General features: G+C 38.3%; 1 protein-coding gene and 1 pseudogene across 1 annotated transcript in view; one reads left to right on the forward strand and one right to left on the reverse strand.

Annotated features, from left to right (window-relative positions):
* LOC139940847 (uncharacterized) overlaps window positions 1–6,142 on the forward strand; it is a 28,936-nt pseudogene extending 22,794 nt beyond the window's left edge.
* A 107-nt stretch (window positions 6,143–6,249) lies between these two features.
* Window positions 6,250–19,589, reverse strand: part of LOC139940356 (uncharacterized) — a 62,567-nt gene continuing 49,227 nt past the window's right edge. Inside the window, exons 22-29 of the mRNA XM_071936571.1 lie at window positions 19,236–19,358; window positions 18,756–18,812; window positions 15,426–17,913; window positions 14,358–14,542; window positions 11,339–11,560; window positions 9,562–9,696; window positions 8,857–8,931; window positions 6,250–8,373 (exon numbers count right to left, since the gene is read on the reverse strand). Coding sequence (XP_071792672.1) covers window positions 8,212–8,373; window positions 8,857–8,931; window positions 9,562–9,696; window positions 11,339–11,560; window positions 14,358–14,542; window positions 15,426–17,913; window positions 18,756–18,812; window positions 19,236–19,358 — 3,447 coding nt within the window. The 3' untranslated portion in view covers window positions 6,250–8,211. The remainder of the gene's footprint in view (window positions 8,374–8,856; window positions 8,932–9,561; window positions 9,697–11,338; window positions 11,561–14,357; window positions 14,543–15,425; window positions 17,914–18,755; window positions 18,813–19,235; window positions 19,359–19,589) is intronic.

Here is a 19,589-nt window from a genome sequence, read left to right on the forward strand (position 1 = left end):
TTGTTATTTTAGGTGTCGTAGGTGTCATATAATAATCACACCTCAGATTATTGGTTTAGTGTGGTTTCACGCAGGGTTTCAAAGGGTAAACTCAATACGACTCTACAGATGCACACAAAAGAGTTGTTCTGACTTACAACTGTTCAAAGACTTTATTCAAATAGACTCAAACTGATACAGACCTGACTTGGATCTGAACTAGACTCAAAAGCGATATTCAAAACAACTTAATATAGAAAACAAACTCAAACGGAGTTTAAAACAGACCTTAGTGTAAAAACAGACCCCTGTAAATAGAGAGTAAAACATAGAAAACATTATAAACTGAGCTAAACACAGTACACCAGTAGTGTAAAGGTCACTTTGTGAACAACCTTCACTGAGAATCAAAACAAACCATAAAACAGTCACTATTACTTATACATAACAAATTACTAACAATGTTGGATAGTTGTTAGAGCTTCGTCCTTGTCCTCAAAACCCAGGACTCGCATATGGATTAATGCATTACTACATGCACAAGGCCAACATGAAAACATTATGATGCTAATGGTTACACTCTTTGAACTTTAGTACAGTGTGATACAATAAACATTAACAAGATTATTACAGTGTACCACAAAATAAAGCAATTTGACTTAACAAATCTCAATCAAAACCATTTTTCTCAAAGTAGAGTTTAACTGTAAACCACTTTTAATTAGCAGAAATACAAGACAAAAATATTAATAATCAAGTTAATACAAGAAGTTAGAAGCTAACCTGAACACTTTCAGCCAATGCTTCTCTTTTAACACATCATCATTAGCACGACCATCCAGGCTGATATGGAAGCTATATAATTATATAGCTTCCATATCAGCCAGAATAAAATGGAGTCTCTCTCAGTACAATTGAAGCGTGAGACAACAAAAACAACCAGTCTACAGCGGTAAAACCTAACATTGTTTCTCCTTATTGTAAGAAAGGTTAACATAAACTCATTTACAATATTCTAGATATTTGGATTGAACACAAGTTTCTTGAGGAAGAGTTATACATTTGTAATAAAATTAACTCACATTTAAGGTGATGCGCTCCCCACCAATAGGAATAGCGAAACAACTTAAAAACATCTAAGATCAAAAACTCACCCTGATAAGAAAGCTCCTCACGAATTCAGATTGGATGAAAACGAGTTCAGCAATTTGGAATGACTCCTGATCCTCTGTGCATTGACTTCTTTGCTAAGTCACTGACGCTAGACCAATCTCCGATTGGTTAGTTTAAAAGTTCACTGAATATGTATACAATTCAGTTTGAATTTGATGTTTGCTATTGGTCAACTAATCGCTGACTTTGACATTGGTCACCGATCCTGTGATGGTGTACCTTAAGATTCTTTTTCTGACAAAAAGGAATTTCTCCTTGTATCAATTTACCTCAACTTGACCCATAAAGTCACTGTAAAGGTCATGGCTCAGGACTAGCAGTCCTTTGGCTCAGGACTAGCAGTCCTTGAGGGACACTAAACCTTTCCAATCAACCAAGAGAATATATAGCAATAAGGAAGTGGGTTTTCTCTGAAAACCCCCTTAAAACAATGAGTTTAAATAGAAATTGTTATAATTAGCTTGTCACTCTGTATTTCCATACATTTAAGTCACCCTGGTGGAAAAAGTCTTTAAGCAGTGGATTTGTAAGGAAATCATTATGATTAACTTGCCTTCAGGTGGTCACTTTGTATTAAAATATTATATATTTATGTTACCCTAGCGGAAACATGTGGACATAATAACTTTTGGTCAGCAGTTTTGATACTCTTTTTGTGAGGATTTTGGGTGAAGTTATGTAATGAACGTTCATCTAGAAAGCAAAGATAATTAGATTATAGTAATTCTATAAAATATATTGAGGGTAAATTCCATTTCCCGACATAGGCACATGTTTGGATACACCAAGTGAGGATATTGGTCTTTGACAATTACCAAAAGTATACCTGCCTTTAAGAAGGTGGGCATGTTCATCCTAGTTTCCGACCTCTCTGTTGATCCTCTTGCCTGTTTTTGTTGTCAATTGTGTTTTTATACTTCATCAAACAGGTGCTTGAGTTTGTGAAAAATGAGCTTCAAAACCTAAAGGATCTTTGGATCAAGCGTATCAGCTACAGCCTTGCTGTTGCATGTACCTGCGGCCGTGGGTCTATACACTTCCTTCCACTTGATGACTGCTTGGTAAAGACAAGTGTTAGTTGCAGAATAGAGAAGAGGCCGCAAGTTGAGATATCGACCCGTCAGTTTAAAGCAATGTTTGAACAAGATATCAGTGCTGCACAAGACTTGGATGACACAGGTAAGATGATATGGACATAATGGTTTGTTGTGGCTGAGCAGTCATACACACTGGGATCAATATCTGGCGTTTCTGATTAGCAGAGTGTAGGTTCGAGTGTGGTCTTGAAATTTGTGTGCTTATGGGCCAGACACTGTACCATTATTGTTTCGTCCTTCTTTGAATGGGACATAGCTCCAGGTTGGTGAGAGGGAGAAGTATGGTGGTTGTTGGCAAAGATAAGAAATTAACTAGACTTAAGTTTTTGTCGTAACAAAAACAAGGTGTTCGGCTTCTTGGAGTACAAAAATACAAGCCTGGTGGACAATAAAAAAGAAGACAAATCCATGAAATAACACCTTTTTAAAGCATGTAGATGCACTTCCGTTGAGACAGGTCAAATGGTCAAGAAACATTCATTTTTGTGAAGTACCCAAAGCCCTTTCATATGATGTACAGATAATCAAAACAGCTTCTGTGGTTGAGGAAATATGAAATTATGAAATACTGACTAACTAACCAAATGGGAAATGTATGCTGATAACGCCTCGAGCACAGACTAAACAAAAGGTATGGTTAAAAAAAAAAAAAAAAAAAAAAATCTTACGACAACTAGTATTCCCAAGTGATCTCCCATCCAAGTACTGACCGGGCCCGACGTTGCTTAACTTTGGTTAGCGGACGAGAACCGTACCATTTAACATAGCATGGTCAAGATGTCACATCTTACAAATGCACATTTTGACCTTCCGGTACGAACTGAAGAAGGGGTCATTTCACTTCAAAGTACTACGGTATGGAAAAAGATAACACTCTTTATCTAAAAAAAAGGGGAATAGAGGAACGCTTTCAGACTGTGTTTTCCTATTAGGGAGAATTATTCCTGAATGGGCATGTCCGCTCTGGCTTTTCGGCAATATCTCAAAAACGCAACCTCCTTTAGAAATGAAATTTCCAGATTTATTGTATTTATCTACATTTATGTAGGATTGAAACAATTGACTGGTTCCAAAAACGAAAGGTATACTTTGCCTTTAAACACAATTTTCAATTTTGAGCTTTATACCTTAACAATTTTACTTTTTATAGCACTATCTATTATTTGCCGAATACCAAAAACTAACTTTGTACTTTTCTATTTGAATAATTTATTCTTCAGTGGACAGAGGACCGATGAGTGATATACATCTGGATCGTATTGCTGATGAAGTTGGGGTAGAGTGGGAAAGACTGGCACGCTGCCTGGGGTTCAGACATAATGAAGTTGACAAGTTCAAAGCGAACTCAAAAGGTGATTTCCATGGCCAAAAATTTAGCATGCTTATAGCATGGCGGCAGAAGCAACAAAAAGGTGTTGCAAGAATGACAGAGGTTCTTGTAAAAGCATTGAAAGAAGTTGGCCGTGATGCCTTGGCACTAAAGGTTGAAAACTATACTGGAGGTATGGGGGATACTCAGAGTGATTGAATAATAAGGGAATCAATGTGTGGTGAAGAGGTTTTCAACTAGTGGTTTAATCCCAACGAGGCCTGGTTCTTGATAATTTTACCGCGACGAAGTCGAAATCTTCAACGATATAATAGATGTTAAATTTGCATCGGGGATAAAGAATATTAATTTTGGTTTTTACCCATACAGCGATGTGTGTTAGCACTGTATACTCAGTACTTTCCCCGAGTCCTGTGAAAAAAATATCACATGCATGTTACTCGGTGGGATTCGAACCGGGTGGGATTTAAAGTCTATTTAAAGTGAATGTATTTTTATTTGTACCCGTTTGTTTGATCAAACGTCTTTATCATGTGGATACAATTTTCAGTATTTTCACACCATGTTAACTGATAACTGTAAGTAATGAGACCAAGGACATAATTCATTTTCCAGAATCTGTCCAGATCTAAGGCTATTCCAACAGTGACCAACTGTATAATTGAGGCACTGTTATTTACTATGGTCATTTACAATGATGTATTTCATCCTGCATGGTCTGTCTTGTTTTCAGTAATCAATTGTCATCTTTTAATGGATTTGGGATTAAAGTTTCCAAACAAAAACAACTCAAAACAGACGGTTTGTGTAGGAATTGTTTTTGTGTACATGTTCAAGTCACAATATTAACAATGAATGTCGCCGGAAATCAACCGCATGTTGTCAAATAATGTTGTTTTATGAAAAACTGAGAGCAAGGCTATAAAAGGAAAATCACAAAGAGCCAAATTATATGTATGCATTTCAGGAAATTTATGTGAAACCTCTTAAATAATTAACTGCACAATTAAACACATACAAACAAAATGGCAGCTTCCATTGATTACTACTATGAATTTCAAAATCAGACAAACATTTTTTACACAAATTAATTTTTCGATGTAAAATTATATTTTGCTTATTGACTTTATTGTTTTTATCAAAGTCTTCAAATGATTGCAAACAAATATATACTCTATTATTTGGTTCTGTATGAAGGCACTTTTTCAATGATAAAAGAGGCATAAGTTAAGGTCACGTTTTAATGATTGGTCATTAGCGCCAAAATTAAATTAATACAAAATACATGTACCATGCAAACTCTGGCTTGATTTCAACATTAAACACTATACACAACACCTATTACATTTGTCCCAGATTTATCTGTTACACTTTTATGAAAGAATAACTACACAAAAGCACAACATCATTCCTCCCAAATGAGGAATCCATCCAAAATAACATAGATGAATAAAATGGCTTCTTGGTTTGTCACTTATGATTCAAACATTTAAAAACATATGCAACCACCACATCATTGACATCTGCTGGTCCAAAACATTTAGCAAAAAGAATGTCTGAATCCTGATGTCACTTTAAAAAAAAATATCACAGTCATTCGCTGCCTCTGCTCATTTGATCATTGTTTTTTCTCTCTATAAAAAAACCCCCCATGTTATAGCCTTAAAGTATCGAAGAGAACGCCTAACAAATGTTTCATGGTACAACAAATTTATCACAAACATTACAAATTAGTTTATATCTTATGACTAATGATAATGCATCAGAATATTATACAACTAAATTAAATACAAAACACTGTATTTGAAAAACGAACAACTTAAAAATCTCTTTCCAAAGGGCAGGTCAACAATTTAAACCTCTTCTTGTACATCTATCTTTTTTTCATTTAATCATAACGACTACATTTTTGTTAGTAGCAAAAGTACAAAAAAGGCAGTGAACTTTTATTTATAGTATAATATTAAGCAAAAATGTAATTGATGGACCGAGTTTGGCAACCTTGAAAAACAACACTTTCGGGACGGACAAATAGATTATATTATAAACTTTGTTGAATAACTAAAACCTTGTCGAAATAGATTAATGTATTGCGCGACATTGGACGGTTTTGTGCTACAGCATATACATGTATTTTGTTACTTTTAAAAGGGATTTGAAAACGAATAAATATATAAAAAGAAACCATTAAGATTCCTTGTATTAAAAACTGCAAATCATCAGAACTTACTGAAGAATATCAAAATAATTTTAGGGTTTTGTGATTTCTCTTTTGAAGTTGAAGGCATCTTTGCCATTCTATAAAATGTACTTGTACCAATTTGATGATAATGTTATAGAAGAAAAAAATAGATCAGGGGTCAAAACAAACTAGTATAAGCATCGGGCGAGTAAACTTGTTTTTGAACCGCTAAATACAATTTTTTTTCATTGAAGTAATACAAAATAAGATAAATGTTCTCCTACTGCTTTTTCTAAAACAGCTCAAATGTGAAACTGGTCTTGTAACAAATTTTCAGGCCCAGTAAAAGCTCTGGGCTAGCAGCTCTTGTGGACTCCCCCACCCACCCCCCCCCCAAAAAAAAAAATATATATATATATATATATATATAAAAACAATAAATAAATAAATAAAAAATAAATAAATAAATAAATAAATAAATAAATAAATAAATAAATAAAATAAAAATTGAACCCTGTATATTATTTAAAAATAAAAGCAAAAACAGACTTGCTGTTACTTTTACTCTATTCAAGATGAAACTCGAACATTACGTAAATTGACAGGAATATCCTACCTAATTTTGGTAGAATATTACAAATTAATGATAACTAGAACAAAAAAGCACATTGTATGTCAGAGAGATTCAACTTACCAACAGTTAATCTTTATTTGTGCAAACAATTGATAAATCTTAGAGGACTATTATGTTCTCGCATCAATAAACAAACAGCTCATTATTCAGTTCGCAACTTTAAAGGGATTGTATACATTTGGTAATTGGAACCCACTTTTTGTTCCAACCATATTTTAGTTGTAGATGAAATTCCCTTTCCAAATGTGGTAGCATTTTTGAGATAAACTTGATGTCATTGACTGCTGACATCATGCAATTATCACCAACTGCATGTTACTAACTGATTATTTTGTTGAGTAAACACAAAACTAATTACTCATTTTAGTGAGCAGGCAATTGTTGGTTTGTGAATATAATGACAGGCAAGTTGTCTGACATGAACCTGAGCCAAATTACATGGAGCTGTTTAAGCACAAAATACTGCTTAACAAATGTATACTAAACACAAAAACATGTAAGCAGGGAGCATGTCACAAACTATAATATGGTATTTTGGCTGGTAAACCCAGAACAAATTAATTTTGCTTAGCAATTTTTTTTTAGCGCTTGGCTAATTTATGTGCTTCTGCAGTTCTATGAAATTGGGCCTAGATTACAACAGTTATAGTTATAGTGTGTTCGCTGAGCAACATCTTCCTTTCTTTACTTTCCCCACCCGTGCGCTTTGTTAATGGCACTTACTTTCATTTAAGTCGTTTAATGCTTGAGAAATTATGTGGAATATAAGCTAATGCATGCCATAGCCGCACCCTCTTTCGATTCTGTGAAGCTCGGGACGGGATGCTGACCGGTGCAAACCTCGGGGATGTGATGTGTCTGATGGCGCTACTGACTAGGCCTGGTACTGAGGGTTCTTTGACTACTCTTAACCATGGAGGTAGAAATGATGTTCTACCGTACTGTCGAAGGTTACCTACCGGTGGTAAGCGCCGGACTCCCCATTCCCGAGCACTCATGGGTCGATTGAGCACAACTTTAAATAATCTAATTTCATTGATTTTGACCGAATCTTACTTTATGCCAACACCCTTTGTAAGCTTTGATTTTGTAAATAAATTATTTAATAAATTGTTACTGTACACAGAATGTTTCAACCCTTGTCTTTTTGCTGGTTTTTCCTTTCTTTAATTGTTTTGGTAATTCCATTGTTTTATTAGTCTGCCGTGCATACCAACTTATGGGGTTTAACCTTGTGAGTTGGTCGTACGTACCGCAAAATTAATAGTGTCAAAATAGTGTATACAATAATTCCCAGCAGATCTTTGTTTCGCCAATACAAGGCCGAATTTAGGTCTGTGATGTTCCCATTTTCCAAAAGATAGAGTCCTTATGAAAATGGGGGAAAAACATAAATAAAAGTTTCTAACTTCAGGGTCAATCGGTGTAAAATGTCAGTGTATTTTTGGTAGAAATCCAAAAACGGTAGACGATTTCGTATTTCAAAAATTTGGTCTGCATTTTAGACAGAAAATTTGTTGTATTAGATGATATAAAATAAAAACAGCACTGAATTGAACTTTTGACTTGTTGGACAGATGAGGTCATGTTTTAAATTTCAATCCGAAAGAGTATAAAATAAAATGACATTTTACACAATTTAAACAGAGGTTCCAGAGACTTCTAATTGTTCCCCATTTTCATGAGGACTCTTGGAAAACTAGTGCACCACAAAACTTAATTAAAACTTGGCTCCTCTAAATAAACCTTTGTGACTGACATACAAAATGGCTGTGCATACAAAGAAGTCCAGATGGAAAGTCTTCTGTGAAGCATTTTAAACTCTTGATGCTGAACCGTGTCGTTTCTGATCCTCCCTAGTCCTACCAGAAGTCTTTGTTGAAGTCCTCGCAGCCTCTTTGCTCGCCCGTCTGTCGCCCTCTCTGTGACGGTGTGAGTCACCACTTCCATTCTTTTGAGTTTTTGAATTGCTGTGTTTCTAATACAAAAAGAATAAAACATATCCAATGATTTTTAAAATAGATGTTAAATTTTCAATACAATTTTCAAGTAATTAACAATACTATCTTCGATTTCTGTGAAGAAAAAAAACCCACAGGCATAATACTCACAGGGGATACGAACCCGCGACCTTTGCCTCTATAGGCAAGTTCTCCCAAACAAGGCTAAAAACACTCTTGGTAAGGGGCTACTATTAAAGAAGAACTATTAAACTACCACTAGACCAAGGTAAAAGTTGTGGGTTTGAACCCCACCGGAGTACACCTGTTGATTAGTGTTTCACTGAATTCGGGAAAGTACTGAGTATTGGTGTATTGGTACACATCAAACCAAATAATATCTCCAAAGATCTGCAATGCTATCTTACACTCAGTACTAAGTATGGAGTCTTCACTAATTTTTGATTTAAAAATGTGTTCTTTCTCTCTGCGTTTTCTTTTTATAGAAAATCCCAATTTACCTTCCTGCCATGAGAGCCTGACATGGATATTTCTTCAATGAAGTTGGATGGTACTAATCCACGCCTGCCTCGCACCTGTAGGAACAAAAAATAGTCTCTTTATACATAGTGAAGGGTGTACGTGCTGGTAACCTCTCCCCTCAACCAGTTTACATAATTTTACTATTATATTTTGTAGCTACATGTTATTGTCTCTTGGCTGAGTTTTTAACAACTTGTTTCGAGTACTTGTTTTGGGTGGCATGGTTGGCGTGTGCGTAAAGCACTAGCCTCTCACCAAGGTGACCCTGGTTTGATTCCCGGCCGGGGCCATATGTGAGTTGAGTTGTGCGTTGGTTCTCTGCTGTGCCACGAGGGTTTTCCAGACTATCCGGTTTTCCTCCCTCGGGAAAGATCAAACACTTTCGATCTTGGCTATGCTCCATGGTCATAATGGGTTGATGTGGCTGGCAGCCAAAGGCGCCCTTGCATGCCTGCTTCTCGAACACGTTGTAGTCGCGTCCTTCGCAACTCAGCACTAAGCTGCGAGTAAGGATGATTAGCCCCCCAAATTATTATTATTAAGGCTGGACTCAAAGTATTTTTTACTTTTAGATTTTTAAAGTTTTTCCTTCTGTTTTTCTGTGAAGCGCCTTTAGTCCCTCGCACATGGCGCTCTATAAAGTATGATACTAATATTATTAATGTACAGGAAACACAACTAACCTTTCCTTGGTAGAAACCATCAGATCTTATGGAGCCAAAGACAGTCACAATATCACCTTCATTGAAGGCCACCTCATAGGTAGGGTAGTGGTTTGGGGAATGCTCTACTGGGTTGTAGTTATACACCGCCATGAACTGATTAGAAAACAACAGTCAAAAACACATTCTTAGATGCTGATAGAGGGTTTTCTCATTCATAATGATATTAAATGACAGCAGTAGCTGTACTATCATAAATTTTGCCAAACCAAACAGAAAGAAAGAAAAAAGGCCATTGGAAATCAATACTGAGGGTGATATAATGACCAAAGGTGTGATTTCATATTCACTACCTTATGGAAACCTAGAACAAAACAGAAAGGGAACACAAAAGGTCTCCTTAGGGAAAGTCTAAAGACTGGGGTGCTTCATAAGGAATATTGTGTACATTATAAGTTATCACACAAGCGTGAGTGGAATACGGAAAAATAAAGCGCTTCTGCATCCCGTTTAAAAAACTTAAAACTTAAATGCATTTATAAAGCGCTTTAACACTGTTTCAAAGCGCTGTTTTAACGAGGCTGGATATGGGACGCAAAAGTGCTATATTATCCATACTTCCACGAGTGCGCGTGTGATAACGTATTTATCTTCAAGCAAACTTGGCGCGTGACATAGAACACACAAGATATAGTGATATTAGCCGTGCAATATAGGTTTTTATCACCACTGCATTCTGCGAATCTAATTGGAGGATTAGTGCGTACTTGAAGATAAAGTCTATTGGAGGTTCTGAACTATAGGGACAAAGGAAAGTTAAAAAAGATGTTTCCACAGGGATGCAAAAAAATAGAACGCGTGTTCATGGCCAATGTGTGTTCATGGCCAAGGTGTGTTCATGGCCAATGTGTGTTCATGGCCAAGGTGTGTTCATGGCCAAGGTGTGTTCATGGCCAATGTGTGTTCATGGCCAATGTGTGTTCATGACCAAGGTGTGTTCATGACCAAGGTGTGTTCATGACCAAGGTGTGTTCATGACCAAGGTGTGTTCATGACCAAGGTGTGTTCATGACCAAGGTGTGTTCATGACCAACGTGTGTTCATGACCAAGGTGTGTTCATGACCAAGGTGTGTTCATGGCCAAGGTGTGTTCATGGCCAAGGTGTGTTCATGGCCAAGGTGTGTTCATGGCCAATGTGTGTTCATGGCCAATGTGTGTTCATGACCAAGGTGTGTTCATGACCAAGGTGTGTTCATGACCAAGGTGTGTTCATGACCAAGGTGTGTTCATGACCAAGGTGTGTTCATGACCAAGGTGTGTTCATGACCAACGTGTGTTCATGACCAAGGTGTGTTCATGACCAAGGTGTGTTCATGACCAAGGTGTGTTCATGACCAAGGTGTGTTCATGACCAAGGTGTGTTCATGACCAAGGTGTGTTCATGACCAAGGTGTGTTCATGACCAAGGTGTGTTCATGACCAAGGTGTGTTCATGGCCAATGTGTGTTCATGACCAAGGTGTGTTCATGACCAAGGTGTGTTCATGACCAAGGTGTGTTCATGACCAAGGTGTGTTCATGACCAAGGTGTGTTCATGACCAAGGTGTGTTCATGACCAAGGTGTGTTCATGACCAAGGTGTGTTCATGACCAAGGTGTGTTCATGACCAAGGTGTGTTCATGGCCAATGTGTGTTCATGACCAAGGTGTGTTCATGACCAACTCATAACAAAACTAACACATCTTTGTACATAAATGGGTTCTTACAGATCAATAACAACTAAAACAAGTCTCGTACCAGTCTTTCCTGTAAGTCTTCACTCACAACAGACGAACCCTGAGATGTGACAGTACCATTTCCCACTGATGATTCAGTCATAGCAGAGTCAGACCATGATGATGATAACATGCCTGGATCTTCAAACTCTGTCTCTACAATGGCCGATGACTGACCGGTAGATGAAACAGTCTGGATCCCAAATGTTTGGACAGTGCGTAGATTGATGCCATCCACCAAAGCCTGTGGGTATTGGAATGAACAAATAAAATAATTGAATGAACTTTTAATATACTTAATACAGTGAGGGCAATATAAAACCATTCATGCATAATAACTGAAGTGGAAAAATTTGCCACAATTTGGTTTGACAATGTTTGACGTAATACAGGAATGGTATTACTCCCAATGCACATTATGTAACATCACAGCTGCATCGAGTCAAGAGCAAATACAAATTTAAAAAATGCCAAAGTCAAAATATATTCTGGCCAAGGTTGTAGCTACCACGGTCGGAGCCGGTCGGCTATCACCGGCCCCAGCTTTTGCCGACCGAGATCCAACAAAAAATATCAAACTCCGACCGGCATAAATTTATGTAAAACTGTTTTAAATGCCATTGAAATAAGTGAAAAATAAAGAAAACAATCCTGTACAACTCCTAAGTAGGTGTGTATTTTATTTCTGTAAAAACAATCAAAACAATTTTCTCTCCAAAACCGCGATGTTCTCCGCGATTGTTGCTTAAAAATAAGCCGCTTGAATGCTGCGAGTTCATGGAGTACTAAAAAAAGCACGCACAATCTCCGGCATGCGTGTAGTATCCATGATGCACAAAACCACATGGTAATACCCACACGGTCGCCCACTGGTTCATGCAGCATGCACAGCACATAACACACACAGTCCGAAGTCCATCTTAACCAAGATTCCGCATGCTGTGATTGGCCATTGATGGCTGTTAATAAATCCATATTCATGATCTTCTTGGCAAGCCTTCTTCACAACACACGCTCACGAACGGAGTAAAGAATTGGCGAACGTTGTGCATCACGCCTGCAGACTGAGGCACAATGCACAGCCTTGGAAGAGTTCTAGTAACATGGACAACTTCTGCCAACAGAGGGCGTTGCGGGCCAAAGTTCATTGAATTATTTCTCAATGTGTGTTGTTGACCGATCGTTGATTCACGAAGATTTTGTTGCAAACGGAGATCAGAACATGTTCAAAACAAACAATTCTCAAACAACAAGTTCATTCAAATGGTTGTTGATAATTTAGGGCATAAATTAAGAGATAAAATCATCCAATTTTAGGGACTTCACTTCCGTGTTTTTATTTAAATATTTTTTTTTAGTTTCAATTTTTGTTGGTACCATACATGCAGCAGGCTAGTGAAAAAAACCTGCGGGCGATCAAGAATTTTGGTTGAATCGCCCGGCGGGCGGTTGAAAACAAAGTTATTCTGATGGGCGGACCATGTTGGTGGAGTCGTCGAAGTTGCATTAAATTTTTATTTAGAATTTTATTTAGATGATTTTCCTGTCTATTAATACTTGTTGGAAAAAAATGAAAAGACAAGAATCAATTTTTGAGTTTATTGAATGAGAAATTATCGTTGAGAAATTGTCAATGAATACAAATCAGTGAAACATGGCTTTTCTATTTTACTAATGTGCTCCTTTTTGAAATGGAATAGTCTAGATTTTGCGGCAGTGATCGGACATGTGTCCCGTCATCCTGCGTTTCTGAACTTGTCTCTCCACTCTGCATTGCCTTCTGATGAATACATGCAACTGCAAGCTTTTCAATTGATAAATTCAACACTCAAAAATTCTGCCTAGTAGTCTACCTACCCTATTTTGTGATGGGATTTAAATCGTAAACAGAATATTAATTTTATTTATTTTACCCTCACATTTTACTTTAAAACTTAATAAGTATTTATTTTCTATGGCTCTCTCGACATGTTTTTTCCTTTGACAATGGCTATGTCAAGGCACAAATAGGCAAGAGAGAGCCTGGGGAACCCATCAAAGCTTAAACAAAACCTAAAAATCTTCAGCTTCCAAAGACGCTGCCCCTGTTGATCCCACCGGGTTGTGAGGCGCTACGCTGCCCCTACATGTACACCCACCCTCTCGACTACGCTCTCGACAAAATTAGCCGGCATCCAATTTGCCCTAGCTACAACCTTGATTCTGGCCTATACAAATGCTGGCATGTGACCATTTACAATAATAATACAAATAATAATAACTAATACTTACAAAGCACATTTTACAAAAATGTATCAATGTGCTTTACTTAAGTGCCCTGGGGTGGATTTCACAAAGGTAGTCCTAACTTAGGACTAGTCCTAGGCAATGCTAAGAGATAGGACCAGTCCTAAGTTAGGATGAGTTACTGGTCCTAACTTAGGACCAGTCCTATCTCTTAGCATTGCTTAGGACTAGTCCTAAGTTAGGACTAACTTTGTGAAATCCACCCCTGGTCATTTGGCCAATAACATTCCTGTAATCTTTCTCAGCTCCCTAGGGAGTAAACATCCCTGGGCTTCCAGGACGCTTTTTCAAACACAATATCAACCTCTACCCTCCAAATACCCCATTATACACCTGGGTGAAGCGAAGCAATTAAAATGAAGTGTCTTGCTCAATGGGCCGTATTCATAAAAAAAAAAATTGTTTTTTCTAGGCTTTTGCTTACATCTTTATACAGATGTTTGTACAAAGATGTAAGCAAAAGCCTAGAAAAAGCAATTGCTATTTTTTATGAATACGGCCCAATGAGACAAGTGTCATGACCGGGAATCGACTCACATTCTGACGACTGAAAATCACCAGAACTTGAATTTGATGCTCTAAACTGCTCGGCCATGACACCAATTTTGACATGATTATTGTACAAATCAATGTGAACTAAACAAATCATGGCTAAACAAATTTTTAAAATAGTCTGGTCCCTACTTTTGATCATAACCAGTGCTATGATCATGAAGGAATGAACCAGACCAAACTGCCTCCATAATCAGTCCTACCTTTGTAAGATGAGCATTTGTGACTAGCTGTTTCTGCTGTCTGTTGACAAAGATCTTGTAACCCACAATCTCCAATCCATTGCTACGACCTAGGTCATCAAGGTTAGGTGGATGCCAGGTCAAGACAGCTCCATGGCGACCTATAACCTTTGACACAATGAGGCTACGAGGTGGCTGTGGCATACCTGTTAATGAAAACAGTCAGTGTATTTTTAATTTGTATGGTAGCAACGAGCCAAAGCAAGAGATACATGTGTGTCTTCTTGACCCTTGTAGAAAGCCAACTTCGTATTTCAATCACATTATGTAAAACTATTGTGTGGAAACAGGTTTGGTTTTAGTAAACATCTACCTTTGAAGACAATATTTTAAATTTAGGCTTAAATGTTGCAAGTATTAACAGACCAGTCAAAAACTTTTTCAGAGTTAGTTTACTTTTTCAGAATCGCATTTGTTTTTTAAAGTTTAATTACATTACTTACTATATGGACTAACATATTAAGACATTTAGCTCTTTTTTTGGTGATTTAAAGCTGGTTTAAAAGCAGGATAAAAGTGAAAAAGCTCACTTAAAACATAACAGCTCCACCAAATTTCTACAAATTGGAGACATGCAAAATAAAATTCAAAAACATTAATGTTTGAAGACCGAGAGTTTACCTACCCTTAACAAAAATAGGGCACTGGACATGACTCAGGATATATAGGCTACTAGCATAAATAATTGTTTGGTAATGAGCAACGGAGAGCTATCATAAAAGTTTGTGAGAAACGGTTCCACTGAAGTAACATAGTTTTTGAGACAGAGGTAATTTCTCACTCAAATATTTGAATCTGAGAAAAGATTCAGGCCTGTGCAACCTTTCTCAGGCATCTGAAAGCACACAAATTTGTGCAACAATGGTGTTTTTTCTCATAATTTTCTTGCAATTTCGATGACCATCTAATCCAAAATGTTCACAGATTTTTTGCTTTGTGTATGTTGGATTACACCAGGTGTGAGTATTGGTCTTTGACAATTACCAAATGTGTCCAGTGCCTTTAAAATACAACAAAACTCAAACTCACCAGTAAGATGAGGTTGTCTCAACCCTCCATGGGAAGACAGCTGGTGATGACTGTTTGTCTTTGCCTTCTGGTTGTGAGGTATCATTCTACTCCGATCTGGTTCATCAACTCCTCTAATACCATTCCTAAGACCAACAGTTGCAATGTGTGGCTGTGGGGATGCCGTCCCATTGGAACCAAGTGGGCCATAATGAGAGGAGTATGCAGTAGGTACCAATGAAGGTGGCTGCTGAGGGGACGCGCTTTGAATTGGCAACCAAGAGGCAGGGATGTTACTTGATCCTGGCATTGAGGTCCTGTTGCTTGAAGCAGACATTAACTGACCACCACTTGTGGGTGATGAGGCTAGGTTCAAGAACCCGTTATTCTGAGTTTTGGGGAGAGTCGTGGTTGAGTTTGGGAGGTGAGGCTGGGTTGATGATTGCAAGCCTCCAGGTTGGTTTTGTGGGGGATGGTTTTGTAGTGACTGGACGGGGCCATGCTGGGGAGTGGTAGAGGCGAAGGTTGCTGAAGCAATCCCTGCTGCTTGGTACCCTGGATGTGTTACTGTTGTACTATTTCCATCATAGACAGAAGCACCAATGTATCCCTGGGGAGTATTTGCTGAGGCACTCCTAGGGTGACTTGCGACTCTCGGATTCAAACCCGAAGCACCGACCCCTGGCTGCATCTGTATTGTATTCATACTTTTGTAAATCTCTTGGGCATTTGACTTCTGATGAGCAGATGATGGGCTCATTCCAGGGTTCACCAAAGAGCTCCTGTTGTTGATGTTTGACGGCAAAGTAGTGTTAGAAAGAGGTTGTGAACCATTCTCAGAATGTAACGCATTGGACATTACACTGGTCTGTAAGGTGGTCTGGTTTCCGGACTGAGCTACTGGAGCTGATTGTACACCAGTGCTATTCACCAGGCTTACTGGATGCCCATGATGCGTTGTGATTCCATGATGAATGGCTGCAGTACCTACTCTCTGTGCTGAGTTGCTCATTGCAGGATCCATTGATGTAATGTGGCTGGATGGCACTTGCCCTTGTGGTGGAAATGTTGTTTCTAACAAGTTGCTGGAACCTCTTGATCTTGAATCAATACCATGACTGTTGTTTGGAAAGCTATTCGTACCACCGAGCGATGAAGGTGCTCTCGCCAAGCTGTTTTCAGATGGAACTGGCGCACTGATCACAGAGGGTGCTCTTACTGTTGATCCACTCACAATACTAGGACTTATTTGTTGATTGACCAAAGGACTTAGGACTTCTCCCATCCCACCCACAGGGATCTGTGAGTCTCTATTGGAGTGTGATCCCTCAGTGATCCCTCCCTGCATTGTTACGTTTGAAGCACCATTCACAGGGAGTACACCATTTGCAGAGGAATTCTGTCTAGAGTTTCTACCATTTTCAGGTTGACCATTAAACTGCCCACTAACACGGTTTGTGTTGGTCATCAGCTGCCCACCAGGTGTCACCCCACCATGATAATTATTTAAGGGTCTTCCAAAGGATTGCGATGGGTCATTAGTTGTCCTAGTCATGTCAGCTGGGACAGAAGGATTTGAAAGACTTGCAGATGGCTCAGAGTGCAGCTGAGTGGGACTTGAATACATCTGGTATATTCCATCTACCGGTGAAGCAATAAATGTGTTCACATCTCCACTTTGACTGGTAAAATGGGGTAACTCTGACGCTGTATGCTGCTGGCTTGATGCCAGCACTGCATGGGCGGACATAGGGAGAAGCCTCAAAGGGTCTGCTAAATCCTGCTCAGAAACAGTTGGACTTCCCCTGTAAGACAAATCAGCTAATCCACCCTCTCTACTAATCACAGGGATGTGGTGGGACGGACTATTATGCCTCAGGGGAGTTTCAAATGAAGGGGTCCTCCTGTATGTCCTTGATGATGCACGATTGTCTCTTCCAGGTTTAGATGATGTAGATCTCAGTTTGGATGGTGAGGCATCCAGGACAGACCTTAGAAGATCCAATTCTCCATCCTCTTCTACCCTTCTCGTCGGAGTCAGGTGTGAGCGAGACCGACTTCCAGCAGTTCTCCTCATGAGTTCCCCTAGAGATATCCCCCCATCGTCCAACTCTGAATCGCCGTCCAAACTCCCGCTGATGAGATCCAGGGTAGAGCGCCCTCGTGCAGCTCCAAGGCGGCCAAGTTCGTCATCATCGCTCTCATCAACCGAGCGGATGTCATTCAAGCTCTTGCTGATTTTGTCCAACTTTCTTTGTTGCTTGCTGATGTCAGCTTGATCTTTATGAGGATGTCTGGATCTACTACCACGTGTAGTTCTACTCCTACTTGATACTGGTAAGGGGTCATTGAACTCCTCGCTTGGGAGGTTCACAATGGCAGTCAGGTCACTGACCTCTGACAGAAGCTGCTCGGTCCTGTCTGGGCGGAATTGCTCCAGCTCGGCAGCCATCTTCTGTATAATGGCTTCTCTCTCTTTGCATTTTTGGAGTAAGTAGGAAACTTTTGCCTGAAAGAGAAACAGAAACCAGTAGAAATGACAGTGCGTTGTACAGGTTTGAACCAAGAGTATAATACAGTTGGCAGAAAGATAGGAGTGATAGAACTGTATGATCACACAAAACAAATAAACACTTTGGAGTACAAATGCAACTGAATCACTGATCGTACAAAACACTTTTAGCCAGTTCTCATTTAGATTTGTCAATTTGTCAAGCACATTATAAATGTATGCTTAATCACTAACCAGCCTCGCTTAAAATGAGCTTCAAAATCCAATGATGTATCATTCTTTTGTTGCCATATGGAAAGTTATATTCAAACGAACCATTTGACATAGCAACTGTCTCTATAGTCTAAGGAATTCAAAATTCAGCAATAACTTAGCAAGTCATTGTAGCAGACTTTATACAACTATTACTCGCAAATGGTTGTGACACTTGTGTCCTTGAGCAAGATACTTTATTATAATTATTATAAGTTAAGTTAAGTTAAGTTAAGTTAATTGCTTCTCTTCACCTAGGGGTATAAATGGGTACCTGCGAGGGTAGAGGTTGATATTGTGAATAAAAAAGCCTTTGGAGTGATAAAAAAAGCATTTGGACTGTTGTCCAGGTTGTATATTCCCAAGGGAGCTGAGAAACATTAAAAGCGATGGCATTGGCCCTATGACCAGGGCACTAATGTAAAGTGCATTGATACAGTTATTGTGAAATGCGCTTTATAAGAGTTATTATTATTATTAATATTATTGAAACAGCTGCAGATGTCATGAACATGTTCACTAAATGGCAACAATGGAGGTGCCTTCTTTTAACCTCAATGAGGTCATATTCTGCAAAAAGCCATTACCTGAAGTGGTGCAACCGATATTTCAGCTTCATTTTTCTTGTGTTCCATATCGTCAAACTAAAAAAACAAGAAATTACATTAAGAATAAATCAATGAAGACTTCAAAACTGTCTATGAATATTTGAACTTAAAATCTAAAACACTTACACAATGTCTCCAATGCATAGGACTTGACACTTTGCATGGTGGGAGTTTTATCAGGTAAGGTTTGCGGTAGCATCATGTGTAAAACACAATTTGTACAAATGTGTTGGTTCTGAAAAGAACCGATGGTTGACAACTCCCCAATGCAATATAATTTCCAATGCCAAAATTTTCCAATGCAATTTAAAAGTTCAAAATCTTGCAACATAATGTCTTAAGATTAAGTTTTTCATCAGATATTGAGCTATCTTGACTTCTCGTCAAGACCTATGAACACCTTTTTTATCTCCAAGGAACCTTTATACCTTACATGAAAATTTTGAGAGAGACGTTTACCTGGTCTTTGATGTTTCTATAATCCTCTTCAATACCATCTCGTTTTCTTCTCTCATTCTCAAGATGTTTAAGACGCTCCTCCAAAGCACTGTTATCTTCTGCAAGACGTAGCTCCTCACTTGTCTGCAAAGAAAATAGAAAATATTCACTTTTAACACAAAGTCTAAAGACCCCTTGCACAATGCGGAACGCACCTGCAAACATTGAGCGTCTACCAAAAACTGTTCGTACGACTTTTCAAAGCTTAAATAGAGGTGTAGTTTTTTCCTATGACGAGAAAGTTCAAATTCATCATTTTTAATAAGCAATTTGTATTTTCATAATTCATTGATAAATTCGTAATAATTGCAAAAC

Source organism: Asterias amurensis, chromosome 8 (assembly GCF_032118995.1).
Source record: "Asterias amurensis chromosome 8, ASM3211899v1".
In the NCBI taxonomy this organism is placed as follows: domain Eukaryota; kingdom Metazoa; phylum Echinodermata; class Asteroidea; order Forcipulatida; family Asteriidae; genus Asterias; species Asterias amurensis.